General features: G+C 39.9%; 1 protein-coding gene across 15 annotated transcripts in view; it reads right to left on the reverse strand.

Annotated features, from left to right (window-relative positions):
- RASAL2 (RAS protein activator like 2) overlaps nucleotides 1-24757 on the reverse strand; it is a 566253-nt gene that overhangs the window by 163020 nt on the left and 378476 nt on the right. For 11 of the 15 annotated variants that reach the window (XM_072998184.2, XM_078392382.1, XM_072998190.2 and 8 more), the window contains one exon: nucleotides 17750-17859. The exons of the other annotated variants lie outside the window; for them this stretch is intronic. In XM_072998184.2, coding sequence (XP_072854285.1) covers nucleotides 17750-17859 — 110 coding nt within the window. The remainder of the gene's footprint in view (nucleotides 1-17749; nucleotides 17860-24757) is intronic. 15 annotated transcript variants of the gene reach the window in all.

The raw sequence follows: 24757 nt of genomic DNA on the forward strand, positions 1-24757 counted from the left end.
AAAGAAGATACAAAATATTATCAAACATGGGACTTACTCTATCAATGGTTAGAAGGATGTTGTATAGATTAGGAACGTAATGTGTGTAGTAGTTGTTTTAGAAATGATTACAAAGTGTACCCTGGTGCCATGATGTTAAATCAGCATGGATGGATTTATATAATAAAAAGAAAAAAAAACGTAAAAAAAAAAAGACAAACACCGTAGACTTCAAATGGTGGATAATGCAGGTGTGATGCTATGGAGACTGGCTGATTGGCATTGGCTATAGTAATATTTAACATTGCTAAATAAGAATTTCATATCATCATACATCTGTGCCTCTATCTATTGTAATCTGTGTCTCTATCCATGTCACCCATCCATCCTATCAGGCCCCATTGTTCAGTTTCTATAAAAGCTTTGTGGTTTTGCAACTTTATAGGAAAGTCTGTAACACTGATGGTTCTTCCTGGACATTTATAGAATCTATTTAAAACTGCCAAAATTGTTTATCTTCTGTAGAGTCAAAAGGTCTTCCTCATATGAAGACACAGTGAGTTTTCCTTGCTTCTCTCCATTATTCAGAATCTACAAGCACTGAAACTACTTAAAAACAACAACAAAAGCAACACTATAGATTGTAAAGGTCCTCTAATCCAAGATATCCAGGAACTTTACGTAAGTGCTGAAATAATGGCAAGGTTCCTGCTAAGTTGTTTGTGAATGTGTGTATGCACATTTCTGCCTCCTTGAGCACAGTTGCCTTCCTCCTCCACGCAGTGGTCACATTAGGTTCTGGTCAGGATGGAACCCAGTGCATGAGGGGCAAAGTCGCATGCACACACAGGGGCAAAATTGCCTGGGAGAGAGGAAGAGCCCTGCCCAGCAGGCCTGAAAATTAGAGGTTACATTGAATAATAGTGTTATAAATGTTAGTCATGGGGGTTCAAACAATGTCATTCTTGTCTGGGAATGCCGATCAGTGACATCTGAGAATAGATAAACCAAAACTCAGGAAAGCTGTGCATCAGGGAAACAGTTCAAAGATGTGTTTTACATGCTTAACAGACAGCGTAAACCTGAATTTTTTTAAAAAAATGCATTAATAATTCTAAAAATACAAAAATGAAAAACAAACTATTATTAGCTTTAAAGTCAAGATTTAAAAGGAGTCATAGATGCATGTTTTAAGATTCAAAATGATAAAAGGCACTAAGCTAGACAAGATGTTCCAGAAAGGAGTGTGTGTTCCCTACTCAAACCTCAAACCCTTGTGATTTCTGCAAATCTATCATATTACTCACATCTAGGAGCTAAACCCCTCATGTTAGCTGCCAGTACGCTCAGCCACCAACTGTTACACTACAGTTTCATGGAATTAAATAGCCAGATTGTCTCCTAGGGTGAAGCTATTTGTAGTGTTCCAGCCATGTTGTACTTGCAGCTTCCTGGATGCATATTTTATCCCAAACTAATGAGCTTTACAAAGTTCAAACAGCACTATGTATTATGTGATGAACATCTGCAGAAGCTGGCAAATGCCTAAAGGTAGGTAGGAGTATGTGTGTGTTTTGCTAAGTGAGATAGTAAAATATAAATAAATCCAAACAAAAATTTCAATGCTATTTGAAACAGGGCTATTTTTTTAAAAAAAATTATTAGTTTTTCAATCTATCTACATTGTTTTGTTTTTTTTATTTTTTTATTTTTTACTTTAAATACACATATCCGTACATAGACATATATATACACACATATGCCTAAATCTCTGTCTACAAACGATACATACTGTAGAGCTTAGCCTACAAGCCTTTTGTATAATAACACATTTCTTTCAGCAGTGTCTTCTCATTATTCCTTTTGATCATTTTCTATTTATTACAAAGTTTTTGCTTTCCACCATTCGTAGAACATGTTCCAGCTTTCATAGTAAGTTGACTTTTCTTGCCCTTTTAGTCTCTTTGTAAGTCTATCCATTTCAGCGCACTCTAATATTTTTTTGATAATCACTTCGTCTTTTGGAGGGTCTTCCTCCTTCCATACTTGTGCCCATGCTAATCTAGCAGCTGTAAGGGCATGTGATATTAAGTAATAACTTTGCTTATTTATATTATTTGGTATTAGTCCCAATAAAAAAGTTTCTGGTTTAAATTGTATTTCTTGCTTAGTCATTTGTTTAATCCATGTATACATTTTGACCCAATATTTCTTTGCAGTATCACATGTCCACCATGTGTGTTAATAGGTTCCTTCTTGGTTTTTACATTTCCAGCACTTATTCGAAATATTGGCAGAAAATTTTGCAAGTCTGGATGGAGGGAGATGCCATCTATAAAACATTTAATACAAAATTTTCCTTATATGACGTTGCTAATGTTAATTTAAGATTTTTAGTCCACATTTGTTGCCATTTCTAAAGTTCAATATTATATCCAAATTTTTTTGACCATTTTACCATTGTTTCCTTAACCTCCTCATCTTGAGTGTCCCATTGCAATAAAAACTTATATGCTTTTTGAGTTTGCTGTTTTTCTGTAGTGAGTAATATTTTATCAAGTGCTGTGTATTCGCTATAAAATCCTCCTGTTTTTTTATCCTGATTATAGATCGATTGCAGTTGTAGTTGGGGCCACCATGAAAAAAGTCAGTCCTTGACTCTCTAGTTGATCTTTTGTCTTTAACAGTCCTTCCTTATTTAGGAGCTCGTTATATGTTGTTATTTTCTCAATTTTCAATAGGTTTGGGTGCGTGAATGCTTCCATTGGTGAGATCCACCTAGGAGTTTTCATATATATTTTACATTTAATTTTTTCCCAGACTTTTAGTAGAGAATTTCTTATTATATTTCTCTCGAAGTATTTATGAGTTTTTGCTTTCCCATACCATAAGAAGGACATGGAGTTCATGTCCTTCTAAATATAGTATTCTTTTGTTTTTTAATTTTATCCACTCCTTAATCCAATTCAGGACACTCGCTTGGTAATATAAATTCCAATTTGGTAGGCCAAATCCCCCTCTTTCTTTTGCATCTTGTAACAGTTTAAGTTTAATTCTGGGCTTCTTCCTTTGCCATATAAATTTTGTAACTAAAGTATTTAGCTCTTGAAAAAATTTCTGCTCTAATTTAATTGGTAGATTTTGAAAGAGGAAAATTACTTTTGGGAGGATGTTCATTTTGATCGTTGCAATTTTACCTAGAAAGGATAACTGTAATTTCTCCCATCTTGTCAGCTCTTGTTTTATATGTTCCAGGAGTTTCCCATAATTGTCTTCCTTTAATGAGGACCCTCTAGCAGTCAAATTTATTCCTAAATATTTTACTTTCTTGGCTATTTGAATTCCTGTCTTGGATGTAAGTTGAGTCATTTGTTCCTGAGTTAGATTTTTGGTTAGGAATGTTGTTTTTTCTTGGTTTATTTCTAGTCCAGCTACATGGCCGTATTCCTTTATTTGCTGAAGTAAATTTGGGGCTGTTTCCACTGGATTTTCCAGAATAAAGACCAAATCGTCCGCAAATGCTTGGAGTTTGTATGTTTCATCTTTAATCTTTGTTCCTTGTATTTCTTCATTTTTTCTTACTTCTCTATTCAGTATTTCCAATGAAAGAATAAAGAGTAGAGGAGAGAGTGGGCACCCTTGTCGTGTACCTTTAGTGATTTCGATTTTGTCTGTTCCTTCTCCATTTATGATTATTTTTGCTATTTGCCTTGTATAAATTGCTTTTATCATGTTTAGAAAATTTTGTCCAACGTCCATGACCTCCAATTGTGCTTTCATAAATTCCCAGTTTAGATTGTCAAAAGCTTTTTGAGCATCTAAAAATAAAAGCACCATTTGTTTTTCTGGGTGTTCTTCATGTATAAATTGTACTAAATATTTTTCAGTCTTTCCGCCATGACACTTGCAAATATTTTATAGTCTACGTTAAGTAGTGAAATTGGCCTATAGTTCCCTATTTGAGTTAGATCTGTTCCTTCTTTGGGTAATAGCGTGATGTTTGTTTCCAACCAGGTTTCTGGAATCGTTGCTTCTTTTAGTGCTTGATTACACACATTTTTTTAGTGGTTCCAGTAATTCTTCTTGAAATGTTTTATAGTATTCCGCGGGAAGCCCATCTGGACCAGGAGTTTTCTCATTTTTTTGCTTATTTATACTTTCTATTATTTCCATCGTTGTTACTTCGGCATTCATCATCTTTTTTATTTCTTCTGGTATTTTGGGGGGGATTTGCTCTTTCCAAATAGTTTCTTATCTTCTTCTCATCTACTACTCGCGCTTTATAAAGATTGGTATAAAATTCCTTTATTATGTTATGTATTTGGCTTTTCTGAGTTTGTAGTACACCTTTTTTGTCTTTTATTCTGTTTATTAATCTTTTTTCTTTTTGTTTCTTCAATTTATATGCTAGCCAGCGTCCTGGTTTGTTTGCATTTTCGAAAAAATCTTGCTTTGCGGCCTTTATTTGTTGTGCCATTTCTTCTGTTTCTATAAGATTCATTTTATGTTTCAAGATGTTCATTTCCTTTTTCACCAATTTGTTGTTAGGGTTGTTTTGTAGCTCTAGTTCCAGCTTCTTGTGTTCTTCTTTCATATTATTGTATCTCTGTCTTTTTATTTTATTCCTTTTGATTATGTATGATATTGCCAGTCCACGGAATACCGCTTTTGCTGCATCCCATATCATCTGTGTCGAAGTGTGTTGTGTTTCATTTTCTTTGAAGTAGTATTTCATTTCTTTTTTTGCATTATTTATGAATTCTTGTTCTTTCAGGATCTTTGTATTGAGTGTCCACCTTCCTTTTTGTTTCATTTCTCCTTTCCAGGTAATTTTAAGCGGGTTATGGTCTGCCCATATGTTTGCTTGTATATTTACTTCCTCTATTCCTATCCTCAACTCAGATGTTGTCCATATCATGTCGATCCTGGACCAGGATTCATGTCAAGTTGAGTAAAAAGTATACTGTAGCTTGTCTTCATTGTGTCTTCTCCAAGTATCTTCCAATCTAAGCTCTTCTATCATTTGAGAAAATGTTTTGGGTAGTGTATTTCTTTTCTTTTTCCCTTTATGATTCTTTTTGTAGTCTTTTACTGGGTCCACTATAGCGTTGAAGTCTCCTATTAAACAAATATTTTGATAGTTCTTTTCTCTCAGAGTATTATAAAGCCTCTTGTAGAATATTTCTTGGGCTTGGTTAGGAGCATATATGGCAGCTACCAGTGTTTTTTTATTATTGATCTCTGTTTCTATCATTAAAGTTCTTCCTTCTTGATCCGCATAGATAAATTTGGCTTCCTTTTAGTTTTTCACATAAATGGCGACTCCTCTTTTCTTTTGTTTGGGATCACAGGCATAAAACAGTTTACCTATCTTTGGATATTCTAATAATTTACAATTTTTTTCTTTAATGTGAGTTTCCTGGAGAACAATTATATCTGCTTTTTCTTTTTGTAGCTTTGAAAAAGTTTCCCTTCTTTTCCTTGGAGAGTTTAGTCCGTTTATGTTTACTGAAAATATTGTTGTTATTGTTTCCATGTTCACTTATATATTGGGTTTTTTGCTCTGGTTTCCCTCTTTCCCTCAATTTCGTGGTCAATCTCCCTTCTTTTCCCTTGTTGTCTTGTCCCACACCTTTCTTCTTCTCCTACCTCTGTTGAAACACTTTGTTTTCCTATTGTAGCGATGTATTTCTCATAGAATTCTTTGGCTTTATCCAAGTTGTCTAATCTAACTCTTTTTGACTGCCAGTTTACTATAATTAAGAAGCTGCTGGGTCGATCGAACGTCGCCGCCGCCGCGCTAACGATTCAAACCCCAGTTTCACCTCTTCTTCAGAAACTCTTCGGGTTCCCTACACCCTTTTTAGGGCGCCCCGAGGCGTGAGGACCCCCTCTTTGTTCGGAGCACCAAACTCGAGGAGTACCGCTGTGGCATAGACCGGAAGTTCCTCTCTACATTGTTTTGTGCTTGTCAAACATCGTGTTACATGCTTTGCTTACAATTATTTGTTTTTTTACATCTCAGTGTCTTCCTGGTTATCCCCCCAAATTCCAAACATCTTTCAAACATTCAAACCATTTATATACAAATTTTAGTATATAATATGACTACTATCATAATATTACTTTCCTATTATATAATATTCTCAAGGTCTTCTAATAACATGCTTATTGAAAGTGGTTCCAGATCCATGACCACCATATTACATCTTTACCCTGATTAGGGCTCCCTTATTTCAATTTAATTCTCCTTTTTAATATACAGAATATACCCTTTTACAGTTCCAGATGTTAAATATATACATGTTTTCAATATTAAGGGGCCCTTCCTTGTTTTCCCTTTTTCCATCTTTCTAGGTAATTCCCTCTCTAATTTTCTCATTTAATATTTATGTGTCTCTAAGCATTCTGTCATCTTTCATGTCCTCTGAAACCATTTTGTACATCTGATTTATGTCCACTAACTCTTTATGTACTTGGTCTATCTTCAATGGTCTTCCAGGCTTTTTTTGGTTAATTTTGCTGTTTTTTTCCCTTTGTCTTCCCTTAGTACTCTCCTCTGGTCCAAGACTGACGTTTCTCTTAGATTAACTTCCTCCAGCTCCTGTTTTGATTGGCATATATCATCTGAGATACTCTCATTTCCTTCTTTGTTGTTCCCTGTTGCTTGCGGACTATAGTTCTTCTGATGTTGATTGGATAGTTTTGCCTCTTGATAATGAGATCTCACGATTTCTATTGTTTGAAGGGTAGATTTTATTTCATTCCAAAATTTTACTTGTTGTGCCATTCTGTTTCAGCTGCCCAAATGCTTATAAACAGATATTCAAAGTTTCCAGAGTCATTTCAAAAACTCCGCTTTGGCTAAATAGGCCTGAACCAAATTTGAACCCTCAAAATACCAGGGTAGGGTGCAATATTTGTATCCACAGCCTGATGGCCTTAAAGGTCCACTTTAGGGTTAATTTTCAAGCCAGGCACAAAGAAAGTCAAAAAGAAATAACAGCAGAGTGCTCAAGATCACCCCTCCTAGGCTCCATGCCAAAAGACTTCAGGTAGTCAAAACAGAGTCCAGATTTATCAAGTATAACTCACAGGAAAGTTTCTCAAGCTTCACAACGCCAAACTGTAATATTCTTGAAGTATATTTTTAAAAGTTATTTCCTTTCCATCAGCTATCCCTCTCACCAGATTTTTTTGCCGCTTTATAGTTTCTGAGATAGATAGCAATTCTTTTTTTCCATATATAGGAATTGTTTCCTCCAGGGGTACATAATCAATTAGTTATAAAAATCTCACCCGATGGTAAGCAGCGATGCCAAATGCTGATTGTTGCTTCCCTTAGCCAGCTGCCGACGACTTGCAAGTGAGCCCTTAAGCTGCTTGTTTCTGCCCGTTGGCAGAGTTTCCTGGATCGAACGGGGGTGGCCGCCCCCCGTGATCAACAGGCTTCCCCCCCAGTTCACCACCCCTTCAGGGTGGTTCCGGCACCCTATGGTGTCCCAAACAAGGTCAGAATTCAGCCCGGGGGACAGAGCTCTGTCCTCCTGCTGCTGTCTCGTCGCGACGTCAAGCCGGAAGTCGAAACAGGGCTATTATCATCACATTATTTGATGAATCATTACAAACATTTAAACAAACATTGGATAATCTTGCCAAATTTTTCCTCTTTTAGAACAAGGACAGTAATGTTCTAATCTTCATTGATATGAAATGAATGACTGAAGAACACAAAGACATGATCTGTTTTGTGAACTGCAGAGCAGTACCACTGTCCCTCGTGGCACAGTCTGGTTCTCAAACATTTTGGAAATATAAGCAATGTATGTTGTGTTCCCCCTTTATTGTTACAATCTTCCCTTATAAAAGCCCTAATACTACAAGAGTTCATTGTCATTTTAGAATAATTTTTGAAAACTGCCCTGAATAATGTAAAAGCAAGCATGTTTATATGCATGTTAATTTGTATAATGTTTAGACGTATTCCATCTGTTCAGGTATATTTTGGATTCTGACAATCTATGTAAGGAGAGATCAAGAAGAGGCCTTGAACGTCTAGGTTCTCTCTCATGCTTTCCATTATGAACAATTAAAGTATCTTTGTATCTCAAGTTCTCTTATGAGATTGTGGATGTGCTAAAAGCAACAGTAGGGAGAGGCTGCAGCAAGGACTGCAAAGACAGCTTGAGACCTAATCCTGATAAGAATTAGTGGCTATATAACATCCATAATAGGCACAGTATCTTTGAGGTAAAATTATTTCCTTCTGATCATAAACAAGCACTAATGTTCAAATGGCTGAAGCAAAGGTATGCCAGCAGCTAGAGATGAGTAATTCTGAAGGTGTGGAAGAGTGACAATGGAAAAATGTTTTGAAAAGGATGAGTGTACATTCCATTCAAATATAAATACTGTAAGTTTTTCTTGCCAACATTTCCTCATGGCTTCTTTGCTGGGTTTTATAAACTCCTTAGGCAAAGCTAGATTGCAGATAATTGATCAAATATTTTTCTTTTCCCTTGATCTGAAAGGCTAAAGAATTAAATAAATTATATCAGCCCAAATGTGCAATTACTTTATTTGAAATATGATGCCAAACACTAAGTTTGACAAAGTACTGTATCACAGTTGTAAAGCTCTATCATTACACTGGGTAGTGAGAAGTTCCACGTGCAGCACTACAAGATATTTGGAAGTTGAGTCATGGCAACTGGGCTTCTTTCTTCTTAGGTTGACATATTTCACTACTCATCCACGTAGCTTCTTCAGTCAGTCAGACTTCAGTCACTCAGAACAAGCTGAAAGCGACTGAAAACTCTATGTGTGTTCCCAACTCATGTTGTAAGGGAATACAGCCAGAAACAGAGAAAAATATGCACTAATCCAATGCACTCTATGAGGGACTGCCTTTGAAGAGTGTTTGGAAACTTCAGTTGGTCCAAAGCAGTGCAGCTGTATTGCTGACCCAGACTAGTTACAGGGAACATATAACTCTCTTCCTCTAACAACGTCACTAGCTATGGGTCCATTTCCAGGCACAATTCAAAGTGCTGGTCATGGCTTAGATAAAATGACTTAGATCTAGGTTACCTGAGAGATCATAACCTCCGAAATAAGCCCATCCAGCCTTTGAGATCTGTTAGACAGACACTTCTCTTGGTCCCACCACCTTCAGAGGCCCATCTAGTCTGGACTTGAGAGACTACCTTAATGCCCATATCTAGCCAATGGACTTCTCTGCCAAGAGAGGCTACAGTAGGTTTGCCATCTCTCTGTTCTCCTTCTAGAAGCAACAAAAGGCCTTTTTGCTCAAGCAGGCCTTTGGAAATTTGGAAAATCCAGTTATAACTGCTCAGTTGATATGCTTGTTTCTATGGTTTTATGGTAAAATATTAGTACTATTTTAGTTGATTTTAACTTATTTTGACAAATTATAATCTCAATGGCATTTTAACTATATAATTGAATTTAGTTCCTTATTAAGGTTTGCAATTTTATTGTATTTTAATCTTCTGTTGTTTCAAAGCACTTCATAACAGTCGTGTGAAAAAGAAACTACACCCGCTTTGAATTCTATAGCCTTAAGTATCAGGACACAATACAAATCATCTGGTCCTTAAAAGGTCTGAAATTTAGGTAAATACAAACTCAGACCAACATGTAGGCATCCTTCAGTCTCGAGAGACTATGGTAGCGTGCTCTGTATGGAGGTCTTGGAACAGTGTCTTGTGTGGTTGAGAAGGCCAATTCGAGAGTGACAATCTCTTCCACATTGAAGACAAATACAAAGTGTCCCCTGTCTAGCTCCCTGGTTTTGCTTGTTTCAGGACTGCCTCTTTGCCTCGGCCTGCTGTACAAGTGTCTCTTCAAATTGGGAGAGGCCATGATGCACCGCCTGCCTCCAGGCTGAACGCTCAGACGTCAAGGTTTCCCATCTGTTGAGGTCCATTCCTAAGGCCTTCAGATCCCGCTTGCAGAAGTCCTTGTATCGCAGCTGTGGTCTCCCTCAGGGGCGGCTTCCCTGCACTAATTCTCCATACAGGATATCTTTTGGAATCCGACCATCAGCCATTCTCACGACGTGCTCAAGCCAACGTAGACGGCGCTGTTTCAATAATGTATACATGCTGAAAATTCCAGCTCGTTCTAGGACTACTCTATTTGGAACTTCGTCCTGCCAGGTGATACCAAAAATGTGTCGTAGTCAACGCATATGGAAGGTATTCAACTTCCTCTCCTGCCGTGCACAAAGGGTCCAGGACTTGCTGCAGTATAGGAGTGTGCTCAGGACACAGGCTCTATAGACCTGTATTTTGGTGTATGCAGTCAACTTCTTATTAAGCCATATTCTCTTTGTGAGTCTAGAGAACATGGTAGCTGCTTTCCCAATGCGTTTATCCAGCTCGACATCTAGGGAGAGAGTGTCAGAGATTGTTGAGCCAAGGTACACAAATTCATGAACACCCTCCAATTCTTGCATGGAGATAGTAATAGAGGGAGATGAGTCCATGCCCTGGCACATGACTTGAGTTTTCTTCAGGCTGATAGTCCAAAGTCTTGGCAGGCCTTGCTAAAACGATTTATGAGTTGTTGGAGGTCTTCAGCAGAGTGGGCAACAATGGCTGCATCATCGGCAAAGAGGAAGTCCCGCATGCATTTCAGTTGGACTTTGGTCTTTGCTCTCAATCTAGAGAGATTAAAGAGCTTTCCATCTGATCTAGTCCGGAGATAGACACCTTCTGTTGCAGTTCCAAAGGCCTGCTTCAGCATGACAGCAAAGAAGATCCCAAACAGGGTTGGCGTGAGGACACAGCCTTGTTTTACTCCGCTTCGGATGTCAAAGGGATCTGATGTTGAGCCATCAAAAACTACAGTGCCCTTCATTTCCTCATGAAAGGACCTGATGATATTAAGGAGTTGAGGTGGACATACAATCTTGGGAAGTATTTTAAGAAGTCCGTCCCTGCTAACCAAGTCAAAGGCCTTTGTGAGATCTATGAAGGCCACAAAGAGTGGTTGTTGTTGTTCCCTGCATTTCTCCTGCAACTGTGAGAGGGAAAATACCATGTCAGTGGTGGATCTCTTAGCTCGAAATCCACACTGTGATTCTGGATAGACTCTGTCTGCAAGCACATGGAGTCTCTTCAGCACAACATGGGCCAGCAGCTTCCCTACAACGCTGAGAAGAGAGATACCATGGTACTTATTGCAGTCGCCCCTGTCGCCTTTGTTCTTATACAATGTGACAATGTTTGCGTCCTTCATGTCCTGTGGTACTCCACTTTCTCTCCAGCAAAGACAAAAGACTTCATACAGCTCGGTAGTGATGATCTCTTTACAGCACTTCAAAACTTCAATGGGGATATTGTCCTTTCCAGGTGCCTTGCCAGAGGCAAGGGAATCCAAGGCCGCTTTTATTTCTGCTAAAGTTGGTTCACTGTCCAGCTCTTCCAAGACAGGCAGGCATTCTATGTCATTTAATGCTTCTTCGGTTACTACATTCTCTCTAGAATATAGCTCAGAGTAGTGCTGAACCCAGCGTTCCATCTGCTGTGCTCGGTTCTGGATGATTATGCCTATAGTAGACTTCAAGGGAGCAGATTTCTTCTGTATTGAACCTAAAGCCTGCTTGATACCGTCATACATTCCCTTGATGTTACCTGTGTCCACTGCTATCTGTGTCTGAGAGCAGAGCTGAAGCCAATAATCATTGGAACATCTCCTGGCAGTCTGTTGGACTTGGCCACGAGCAGCTCGAAGAGCCTTCAAGTTGTACTCACTAGGACAGGCTTTGTATGCTGCTAGAGCTCTCCTCTTATCCTCGATGGCTGGAATCAAGTTTTCTGAATGGGCTTCGAACCAGTCGGCCGTCTTTTTGGTTTTCTTGCCAAATGTGGAGAAGGCAGTGTTATAAACAGCATTCTTAAAATGTTCCCAACATTCAGGTGCATTTGCATCAGCCAGGCCTGCAAGAGTTTCCTGAAGCGCTTGGGCAAATTCCTCCACTTTTCTTCGATTGCGAATCTTGTTGATGTCAATACATGGTCTTCCTTCCTTTTTTGTGTGATACAATCTCTTTGTTCGCAGATTTATTCTGCTACACACCAGGGAGTGATCAGTATCACAATCAGCACTCTGGTAACTGTGTGTGATCATAATACTAGGTAGGCTAGAAAGTCTAGTGAGGATCAAATCAAGCTGATGCCAATGCTTCGGTCTTGGATGTCTCCAGGAAACTCTGTGTTGAGGCTTTGTATTAAAGAACATGTTGGTGACACAAAAACCATAATAACAGCAAAACTCCAGCAAGCGTTGGCCATTTTCATTCATCTTCCCAATGCCAAAACGGCCTATACAGGTGGGCCAAGAGTTGTGATCAGCACCAACTCTAGCGTTAAAGTCTCCGAGAATGAAAGCGGTTCTCTCTCAGGGACTTTTTTGATAGTAGCTGCCAAATTGTCATAGAATTTGTCTTTGACTTCTGTTGTGGATGACAGTGTTGGTGCGTATGCACAGATGAGGGTGACCAGTCCCACTGATGAGTGGAGCTACAGAGACAGGATTCTTTCACTCCCCACAGTAGGTGGAACAATGGATCTCAGCAGAGTATTTCTGACCGCAAAGCCAACACCATATTCCCTGGTCTTGTTCAATGGTTTTCCCTGCCAGAAGAATGAGAAGTTTTTTTCTTTGACAGATCCCATGTCTGCCAATCTCATCTCTTGCAGGGCAACAATGTCCATCCGCAGTCTACTCAGTTCGATGTCGATGACAGCTGTCTTGCGCACGTCTATTTCCTGCAGGTTGTCAGAAAAGCCAGGGGTCATTGTCCGAACATTCCAGGTGCCCAACTTTAGGGTAGATGTTTTCTTCTGATTGTTGCATGGTGTAGGGTTATTGATCTGCTTTTCAGCTCTCCCACCGTCAGAAGTAGCTCCTGGCATCATGCTCTACGCCAATCGAGCAAGACTTATAACCAGTAACTGCTAGTTCCTGTGTTATTTTGACACTGTATGCAAAGCTGGAGTGTCCTCTCCAGAGCACAAAGCCTGGGTAGAATAATATGCAGGATAGGCTGTTACCCAAGCAGCAAATCCCCCCTCTCCACGACACTGAAATAGTCCAATGGAAAGGCAAGAGCCAATGCAACGGGTTCCAGCGACGTCGCAAGAGTTGGCAGAACAATATGAACTGTCTACGGGACTCCGGCTCCGGATTCTGCCTTGAGGTTATCTCCTGAAGCCTTTTCCATGAGTGGTTATAGACACGAGGCAGTGGAGGTTTGAAATCAGAGTTTTCCTTCTCCTAGATGGGCTGCCTTACATGGCTAACGGGTCCCACCTACCCGCCCTGCTCCCTAATAGTGCGGAAGTATGATCCTACTCCTGAAACATTCCTGCCCCCAGGTGTATGAAATGCTATTTGGCTATCCTATTTAGCAGATTAGAGTAAAAAAATAGAATTAGAGGAAAGCCCCGCCCCTCAGTCAAAGGGTCAGCCTACCAGAAAAGATCTCACCAATTAAAATGTCCCCCAAGCACAGCTCCCTCCTGCCTCTGCTTTCTGTTCTGGAAAGGGGCTTAGAGCTTCTGCTGGCACTAATTTAAAGCCAAAGCCCCGCCCCCTCAGACCATGCGGTCAAAGGGTCAGCCTACCAGAAAAGATCTCACCAATTAAAATGTCCCCCAAGCACAGCTCCCTCCTGCCTCTGCTTCCTCTTCCGGAAAGACCAACAACAGATGACATATTACATTGTGTCATGATTTCTTTTACAAAAATAAAACCAAAATTGAAAAGCCGTGTGTGAAAAACTAAGTACACCTCATGATTCAATAACTCGTAGAACCACCATTTGCAGCAATAAGTTCAAATAATCATTTTCTGTATGACATTATAAGTCTCTCATGTATGTGGAGGAAGTTTGGCCCACTCTTCTTTACAATGTTGTTTCAGTTCATTAAGGTTTGCAGGCATTTGTTTATGCACAGCTCTTGTAAGGTCCTGCCACAGCAGTTGAATTGGGTTGAGGTCTGGACTTTGACTGGGCCATTGCAAAACCTTAGTTCTTTTCTTTTTTTCCCCCAGTAGATTTACTGGTGTGCTTGGGATCATAGTCCTGCTGCATGATCCATTTTCACTCAAGATTTAGTTGTTGGGCAGATGGCCTCACATTTGACTCTAGAATACTTTGGTATATGGAGGAGTTCATGGTCAGCCCAATAACTGCAAGGTGCCCTGGTCCTGTGGCTGCAAAACAAGCCGAAATCATCACCCCTCCACCACTGTGCTTGACAGTTCATATCCGGTGTTTGTGCTGATATCTTGTGTTTGGTTTTCACCAAACTTGTCGCTGTTCTTTGTGGTCAGACATCTCCACTTTGGTGTCATCTGTCCAAAGGACATTGTTCCAAAAGTCTTGTGGTTGGTTTGTCTAGATGTAACTTTGCAAAACTAAACTATGCTGCCATGTTCTTTATTGAGAGAAGAGGCTTTCTTCTCGCAACCCTTCCAAACACATCATACTTGCTCAGTCTTTTTCTAATTGTACTGTCATGAACTTTAACATTTAGCATCCTAACTGAGGCCTGATATGTAACTCTAGGGTTTTTTGCAATTTCTCTGAGCATTGCATTGTCTGACCTTGGGATGAATTTGCTTGGACGCCCACTCCTGGGAAGACTGGCAACTGCCTCCAATGTTTCCACTTGTGAATAATCACACGTAAGAGCACTCTAGAATTATGGACTTTAATTTTTTTGGAAATGGCTTTATAGCCCTTCCCAGATCAATGGGCAGCAAAAATTGCTTCTCTACGACCATTGGTGATGTGTTTCCTCCTTGCCATTGTGTTAACACACACTTGAATATTCTAGACCAGCAACCTGCTAAAACTCTGGCATTTATAGAGATGGATACACTTGCTGATGATCTGTTACTCAAGGGCATTTGGTTAGCAGCACGTAGCCTCTGAATTGCTATGGAAACAGTATGGATATACTTAGTTTTTCACACATGGCTTCTCCATTTTGGCTTTATTTTTGTTAAATAATTCATGACATGGTGTAATATGTTGTGTGTTGTTGTTCATCTGAGGTTGTATTTACCTAATTTTCAAACCTACTAAGAATGAGATGAGTTTTATCATGTCTTGATACATAAAATCATAGACTTCAAAGAGAGTGTACTTTCTTTTTCACATGACTGTATGTTTCCTTTTGTTCCAATTTTGGGTGAGAAGTGGCACGTAAATGACATGAAATAACAAAACAAAATCTGAGGACTGCAAGGGAATTATTAGTTCCCCTCTTGTTCACCATTAGAAGAAACAGATGGGGCAGCTTGGAAGGACATTGTTCTAATCGTGAGCTTTCAGGCTGTAGCAGCAACCTAATCTTCCTCATCTGGAGTGTGGAGCTGCCAGTGCTCTTCATTATTGGCTATACTGGCTAAGGCTAAGAGAAATTGTAATCCAAGAACATATGGAGGGTCACACATTCCCCAGATCTTCTGCAGACAATGGGAAGTTCAGCTTTATCTCTGCTTCTGAAGCAATAATGGAAAGAATCACTCTTTCCTCCAAGGGTCTAATCAGTGCTAAAGGAATAACTCTAACGTCGATTGGTTTCCAACTACCATTATGGAATAGAGAGTGTCATGCTCAGAGAAAGTACTCTGGCATCCTTTCCTCTTCCTTCAATTATTAACTATCTGCTATAGAAAAGGATATCAGGAGTCCTATGTACATATTGCTAATCTGTATGGCTGCCTAAGTTCCCAAAGCAAACTGTGAGCCTATATATACAGTGGTGCCCCGCTTAATGATTACTCTGCTTCACAATGATGTTATAGCGATCGCAAAACAATATTTTAATGGCCAAAATCGGCTTTTCGATGATCGTTTCTCTGCTTCGGGAACCGATTCTTCACATTACGACAATCAAAACAGCTGACTGTCGGGTTTTCAAAATGGCCGCTGGCTGTTCAAAATGGCTCCCACTGTGTTCAGGATGAATTTTTCGCTGTACAGGCATAGGAAAATGGCTGCCCTATGGAGGATCTCCGCTGGATGCTGAGGTATTTAGCCCAATGGAACGCATTGAACTGGTTTTTAATGCATCTCAATGGGCTTTTTTATTTCGCTTGACGAGTATTTCGCTCTACAACGATTTCGCTGGAATGGATTATCCTCATCAAGCGACGCACCACTGTACCCTCGATATGTGCATATAGAGTATATGCACCTCCAGACCCTCCCTGCTGGCTCTCTGGAGGATCTCATCATATCCTTTCTAACAAGATTATAAAAATGTATGATCTGCCTGTCTTCATGCTTCTATCATGTAACATACAGCAAAGAAGCTATGATTCTGACCTACCGAAGCTTGTTTTGTTGACCATGTGCAATCCAGAGCAATCCATTTTGATAGCCCAGAAGAATCCCTACCCAAACAAAGAACTGTGAGAATCCTCTCAAGTTACAGCAGCATGAGCGATATTATAGTGGCTAAAGAAGTGCTCACTAGAAGGACAGATCCTGAAGCTGAGGCTTCAATACTTTGGCCATCTTATGAGAAGAGAAGACTCCCTGGAAAAGACCCTGATGTTGGGAAAGTGTGAGGGCAAGAGGAGAAGGGGACGACAGAGGATGAGATGGTTGGACAGTGTCATCGAAGCTACCAACATGAATTTGACCAAACTCCAGGAGGCAGTGGAAGACAGGAGAGCCTGGAGTGCTCTGGTCCATGGTGTCACGAAGAGTCGGACATGACTTAATGACTAACAACAACAAAAAGAAGCAATCACACCCACTGAGACTCACTTCCAGAGGTAAGGGTTTCTATGTATCACAGAATTAACAACAGAGATGTTTGCAAAGTTTTCTTGTCATTCATGATATTATTTTGCTGTACTCTATACAAAAAAGATGGTATTATTGACAGAGGCAGCACACCATGACCACAGCAAAGACGGAAACTGGTTCTTCAGAGAAAATGAAAAAAAAATGAGGGAAAAGCACAAGATGCTTTGGAAAGCACAAGATGCTTTGCAGGAGCTAGGACCTACTGGAGTGACATTTTCATCTCAAATGTCTTGGGGAGAGATTAGGAACAGAAATCAGGATAGAAAGAGTGGCTGAAATGGACAATCATACATTTTTCTGAACAAATAATCTCCTCTGATTTTGGAAGATTAAAGTCTCTGTTTAACCACTCAGAGTTTAAAAATTTGAAGGATGTCTGATTTCATCTACAGTCTTAGATAGGAACTCATCTGATAAATTCCTTGCATTTTGTAATGCCTATAGTACTTACCAGTTCACTCAATAGTGATATTTGTACTTGATAATGTTACTTAAATAAATTTGTGCTCTAGTATCTACTTTATCACCTGAAAATTTATGCCAGAATAAATCTGTTAATCTCAGCTATAGCTCACTGTTGTTTTTTCTGGAAGAAACAGATCTGCCCTTCTAGAAGCTGCTTCTAGCTGTTTCTCACCTATATGTAGATGGGTGAGACATTGCGTTGGCATCACTGGTATAGGGAGTAATGGGAAAGTATAGGTTTCAATAAGTTTTCCATTAGCTATAGTATTGTAAAGTGGTTTATAAACTGCAATGTAAGTGCTGACTGATAAGAAAACAAGTCTCATTCCAACGTAATTTTCCCTTCTTTCATAGGAAATATGCACACATATACAGATTAATGCACTATGTCAAATATTTGGAAATAAAAGAGTGACCCTCTTTGCACTGAACACAGATTCTTACCTATCATCAGCAGGCCGAAGAGATGGAAGACGGAAGCTGGTATTCCTGTCCAACTTTGACTGACTCTTTGTTCTTTTGATTGAACCTTTAAGCCGTTTACTGAAGAAACCCTAAAATAAGAGTTCACAGGAAATGAAATAATGCAAATTATCATTATTACTACTTTTTAAGTAGTTTCCAACCTAAAAGACCTGGCACTGAGTAATGATGAGCTTGATTATTCTAGCAGGGGTCCATTGTAACACTGTGTGGGGAAAATGTATGCTTTTACAATGTATATAGCAGACACTGTGCTTGGGTGCGCAGGTCACGTATACAGTGTGGTTGCTTCCAGTAAGGATGATTCATTAACCTGCTTTGGTATCTAGGATAATTACCTGTCTCTGGGTAAATTGTATTAACTTACTTGTGTAGTTAAGGTGTTATCTGTCTCTGTTTACCCTGCTCTGTATTCAGGAATGTTTACCCTGCTTGTGTATTTAGGGTTTACCTGCCTCTGTTTACCGGCCCCTCTGTTTACCATACTTCTGTATTCAGGATATTACCTGCCTCTGTTTAGAATGGTATTTGATTAACTAGTGCAAAGGTAGTAGAAAACAATAAAAGGGGGCACGGTGACGGATCGGGAGGAATTCCCACTGAACAGCATGTTGCACAGCATGCTGTTTTGTTCATCCGGATCCCCGTCCTGAAAACACACTCGAGTGCCTCGCCTCTTTCTTTCTCCTTGCTGGTCAAGAGGGGGAAAAGGTTTCATCTGCAGATCCCGACAATTAGGTTTCATCTGCAGATCCCTACAACAAGGCTTCATCTGCAGATCCTGACAACACTGTTCTTGTAAGCAGGACACAGGAGTACTTTGAGTTAGATCACAAGTCGCTTTTCCCTGACATAACTTAAATATGGGAGTTGAACTGACAGACCTCATTTTTGCTCCTGGAATTAATCTAGGTCACTAGTTCTTCAACCTTGCGTCCCCAGGTATTAGTGGAGTAAAACTCCCAGAAGTCTTCACTACTAGCTGTGCTGGCCAGGATTTCTGGGAGATGTAGTCCAAGGTTAGGAAGCCCTGATTTTGGTGGACCAACACATAAAAATAGAGAAGATGTGGTGCTTCAAAGTCACTAAGGAGGAACTACAGGGGAACAAGATGCCCATGTCAACAATAAGAACTGCAATAAGGCCCCGTACCTTTCATTCATTTGTGAATTCATATATGCCCTTTAATTAATTAAAGACCCCACCTTTCAAAAAACCTGATTATTATTCCAGACCGAAACTGATGACACACCAAGTTCTCAGGCTCACAAACAGCAGATGGATTTAAAATGCTGGCTAAAATCCTGTTACTTCGTTATGCAGGTGAAAGGCAAATGATGTAACATTCAATCATTTCTAGCTGGCAATTAAAAATGTGATTTTTTCGGGGCATGCACTTGAAAACCCCAGTGCGGACTTGTTTATTGCTGGCTACGAGTAGAACCAAGTGAATGCTATATCATTTGCCTTTCATCTGTGTAACAAAATAATAGGATTTCAGCTACTGTGTCTAGATGGCTGCCATGGCCTTGCTCCTTCATTTAAAGATTCTGCATACATAAGATTAGCACTTCTGGGGAAAGGATTCTAACCTAGCCTTTCCACCACAGTGCTGGTTTTCCATGTGTAGGAGTGTTTCTTTCTGGGAAATCATTTCATCAAGCATGCTCCCACTTGTAATGGCACAATCCAGATATAAAGTTGTTAGTTATTTCATGCTATAGTTGTTTAAAAAATATAATCTCAAATTATGAACCACCCAGAGTGGCCTTGGGAGCCAAATGGGCAGTATAAAAGTCAAATAAATAAAATAAATTAGGACAAGTGAGAATTCTTGCTTTTCAGGCATTTTCATACAGAGAATCATGGGAGTGTAATGAAGCAGGAATGTTAGCAATCAACCACTCTAAAAAATGTACTGCCCCACACACTGAATTAGGTACTCAAAAAGTGAAATATTTCCTAGAGAGCAACCAACCAGAAACTAGAATGCCCAGTTCTTTGTACAATCTTTGTACAGCAAAAGCTGACAATGTTGCACATGCACACACACAACTTAAGAAAGCAGAAACTCCACCTTCATTTGTCTTAAGTATTGCTTTCACATCCTAGATGTTACTCTTGAAATGTTTATATTTAGGGCTCGTTTTGCTTCAGTATTATGTTTTTATTACTGCAACCAACCCTTTAAATTGAATAATGGGATAAAATGAATTAATAAAGTAAACTGAATTTGATTCTTCATACAAATCCAGTGCTTAAAAGGAACTTGGGAAGTTAAAGTGCATGATGATTTGGGAAATTGTGTTATTGAAGGCTTTCATGGCTGGGATCCGATGATTGTTGTGGGTTTTTCAGGCTGTTTGGCTGCATTCTTGAGGTTTTTCTTCTTAATGTTTCACCAGTCTCTGTGGCCGGCATCCTCAGAGGACAGGAGTTAGAATTCTGTGTCCAAAATACAGACAGAGTTCTAGCTCCTGTCCCCTGAGGATGCCAGCCACAGAGACTGGTGAAAAGTTAGGAAAAAAAACCTCCTGAACACAGCCAGACAGCCGGAAAAACCCACAACAAGCATTTGGGAAATTGCTATGTGAATTAAGGCAACACTTTAGCCAAAACAATTAATGAGACAATGTGGAAAGGATATTATCTCAGAATAGCTAGAGGAAAAATAGATAGGAATGAGAATACAGATCCCTAAAGACCAAATGGCAGCTTTGTTAAGAATAACAAAGCATCAAGAATCAGCCCAGTTTACATGGCATTTTAGTAGAAGCTTTGAAAAGTGCCATTAAAAGGCTGATAATCAATACATGCTTTAGGCAATCTCTTGAGGCCAGAGTTGGAACTCAACTAGAATAATAAGGGCATTTATTACATAAGGGAAGGTCAAAGTACACAGGAGACTACATGAATAACGTAACAGCAAACAATAACAGCAGGCCTAATTATCTTTAGCACTAACATAGTGCTTTAGATATATACAGTACACATATATTACACTGTAATTCTTACAAGCATTTTGTAATACAACATTGTTATTATTCCTATATTGCAGAATGAGGGGGTTAAAGCTACCCAGAGAGTTCATGGTTGAAGTCAGTATGAACTGAGAACTTCTTGATCTGTAGCTGAGTCTTTATGACTACAATGTAGTAGTTTTTATTCAAGTAACAAAGGTTTCATTAAACTTGTTCAGCATTAATTAATAGAATGTCACACTCTGTTAAGATCTGTGTCATTTAGTGTCAATTGCAAAGAAAGGAAGGAATATTATGTAAATAAATAATTATTAAAGATTATACTTCGTTCTGTTATGAATCTAATAAAAATGTAATAAAAATTACAATCTTGAAGAAGCTGCCTGGATGAGTAGGGAAATGTTCAACCTATGAAGAAAGAAGGCCAGTTGCCATGATTCAACTTACAGATATACTATCTTGTATGTATTTACCTGAAAATAAGCAGAATAAGAAAATAATCTTGTATGTATTTACCTGTACTTCCTTGCTATAAGCTTCCTTGCTCACAAGCTCTTTAATGCAGTGCCACTATGAACCTAGAATTCTGTGCCCATGCTTATTTAAAAATACTTAGCATTTCATGAAAATGAATGTTCAGATTCTGTTGGAACCCTTTTCCTTCTTGATTTATAAAAGCTGTGGGAGAAATTGGCCAAGTGGGTAGGAGTGGTGAATGCCTCCCTGAAGCAGGGCAGGACCCCAGCGCACTTAAAGGAGGCCCAAGTAAGACTGTTTATGAAAAGGCTCTCCTAGATATTAGATAATTACCAGTCTCCAATATTCCATTTTTGAGCAAGTCATGTGGTGCTTCTCAGCTATAAGAGTTCCTAGACAAGTTGGATTATCTAGATCCATTTCAGTCTGGCTTCAGTTTATGGGACAGCGACTATTCTGTTTGGCTTGGTGAATGACCTACATCTGGAACTGGACACAATGAGTGTGCCTGTTGGTTCTGCTGGACTTTTCAGTGGCTTTCAATACCACTGATCACAATATCCTTCTGGGCCATTGTGGCATTCAGCTGTGCTCTCACCTGTCCGTCACAGCTGGGCAGGGGAACCTCAGCCAATGAGAGGACGGAGGGTGGTGCAGAAGTGGGAGGAGCTGAATTATATAAGGTGTGTGTGAGGAGTTTAGAGATCAGAGTTTGAGAGATGAGTGATTAGAGTGATTGATAGAGTGAGAAAGAGCCTGTCAGTGAGGGAAAAGTCTGTGTGAGCTAGTGTCTGAGAAACAGTGATTGTCAACTTAATTTTATAACAGTGATTCACCCTTTTTATTTTGTATAATCAATAAACACTTTATTTTGTTTGAAAGAAACCCTTGTCCTTTTGATTATAAGGATAGGTTGGTGGCAGCAAAGTTTTTTTTTTAAGAGAAGTAGTGGGCACTCTTATATGCCTGGATGGGTAGAGGCTTGAGAGTGGTCTGCTACAATAAAATTGGTGTCCAGCGGGTGGGATACGAAGTGATCCAGTAAAGCCTTGTACTGGAAAGGTGCCCAGAGCAGGGGTCTTTAGTCAGGGATGTCTGAGTGAATGCGTGGGTAACCTTCTAGGACTTGTCTCACGGGGAGCGAGTCTAGTAGAAGGGCACGGGACCTCAGACTGGGGACTAAGACAGGGAGGCTCTGTGGTAACCATTTCTGTGGAGAGAGTTGCTCAAAGCTGAAATCTGTGGCAGTTTGGCCAGCTGGTCCTGAGTTTAAGGGAAAACTCTGAGGGGAGAAAAGTGGAGCCAAGGGCAGATACGCTGAGGGGACTCAAGACAGCTAAACCTAGGAGAGGGTAAAGCTGTGGGCTTTGAGTGGTTTTGTAGCCTGAGGTAGAGAGAGAAGTTCTGTCTGTGGCGGGAGGCCTAGCTGGGAGCCAGAGGACTAGACACTGTAGCTATATTACCAGTGCTGGTGAAGCAGCAACTTTATAACATAGACACTCATTGACAGAAGGAAAAAAAATGTACTTTTAAATTGAGGCTTGTAAGTTGGATCAGAAGCCTGAGGGAAGGAAAATGCCTTTGACTAGGGGAAAGAAAGCTGAGCAGGTGCCTTATGAAATGGCAGCTGGGTCAGATAGTGAAAATGGGGATTTTGAGGAAGAAATTACCTCAAGAAAAGAAATGGAGAGCTCAAGGTCGGAGAGCTCTGTAGAATTTCAAAAATTCCAGAAATGGAAATTACAATTGGAATTGAAACTGAAGGTATTTGAAGATCAACAGAAGGCCAGGCACAAGTTCTTTGAGCAGAGTGAATTGCGATTAGATCTTGAAAAGTGGAAAGCTTAACAGAGTGCTGAGTTCAGACAGCTAGAGCTAGACATTAAAAAGAAATGGGAAAGACAGCGCAAAGCTGAGGCGGAAAAGTTTAAAGATCTTGAAAGAAAGATAAAGCCCCAAACTGTTCAGGCACCAGAAGAAGGTGCAGATTTTATTTCCCAGATCAGAAAACCAAGTGGTTATGAGGGAAAGGTTGTGAGAAAAGTGTGGGAAGACTCCAATAAGTACCCCAGAGAACAATTTAAAAACCAGCAGAAGGTTGGAGGCCATTTTGTGGGCAAGTCCTCAGACCAAACCCAAGCCAGAGGACAAAATTTGGAGGGAAAAGGAGGTAAAGGTGCTGGGGATGATCAATGGAACGCTAGAACTTGTTTAGGTGTAATGAAAAAGGCCATATTGCATCCCAATATAGTAAAAATAAAGAATTTGTTCCACAAAATGTAAATTTAGGTAAGCCTAAGGCAGTATACTGTGTGCAATAAGAGCAGAACAATCCACCAAGGGAGCAGCCAGTCGCCATGGCAACACAAGCTGAACTCTCTACACAAGATGATAATATTGAACCTGATTTTCCTTTTGCCGAAATTAGACATTGCTTTTTAATTAAAACGGACCAAGAGTTATTTCAAACGGCTGGGGATCATATTTATATCTTTGATAACAAATACATGGCTTTGAGGGACTCATGTTCACAAGTCACTCTGTGTCACCCTGATATAATACCTCAGAAATACATTTTAAAAGGGGAAAACATGGTTGTAAAGGGAATTGGTGAGAAAGCAGTCACTTTGCATGTGGCTGAGGTACACCTGAGGTACCAGGAATGGGAAGGATCTTGGAGAATTGGGATTTCTTCTTAGGCTCCAGCACCGGTTTTAATTGGCAATGACCTCTCTGAACATGTGAAGAGGGTTTTAGTTGTGACACGTTCCCAACAAGATCAATCTGAGACAGCTGAGGAAGGGTGTGAAAATCAGAGGAAGGAAATACCTGACAGTATTAACTCAGCTGAGATATTTCCACCTAATATTTCCCAAAGCAATACGTTCAGTCAAGAACAGAAATCAGATTCCACACTGAATCAATGCTTTGAGAACGTTTCTGAGGCAAAATTAACCCCTGAAAGACCTGAGAGGTTCCACCTTGAACAGGGCTTATTGTACAAAGAGGCTTTAAGGAACCCCAAGAAAGGGGGGGGAAGATGTTTGTCAAAGACAGGGTCATAACAAAGACAAGACTAAAGCGAAGCTATGCCCTTTAGCAGTGATTTCTACCCCTTTCCAGTGCATTGGCGTGGATGTTATAGGACCATTGCCTAGGGTTACCCAAATGGGGAGTAGAATTATTCTGACCATTGTTGATAATGCCACACGATACCCAGAGGCTATTCCTCTGAGGAATAGTGAGACTCTTAATGTGGCTGATGCCTTGCTGGGCTGTATGAGCTGTATGGGGTTCGCGTATAAGATGGTTGCTGACTTGGGACCATCGGTTACCTCTAAGCTCATGCAAAGATTGTGGAAATTTTGTGGGATTGGACGTGACACTTCCAACCCCTATCATCCGCAAATTGACGGCATGGCAGGGAGACTCGAGGGAACCCTCATGCGTTTAATTAGGGTATGCTCGGTGGAGAGTCCCTACAACTGGGATCAGAGGGTGCAACTTCTAT

The sequence above is a fragment of the Pogona vitticeps genome, chromosome 4, assembly GCF_051106095.1.
Source record: "Pogona vitticeps strain Pit_001003342236 chromosome 4, PviZW2.1, whole genome shotgun sequence".
In the NCBI taxonomy this organism is placed as follows: domain Eukaryota; kingdom Metazoa; phylum Chordata; class Lepidosauria; order Squamata; family Agamidae; genus Pogona; species Pogona vitticeps.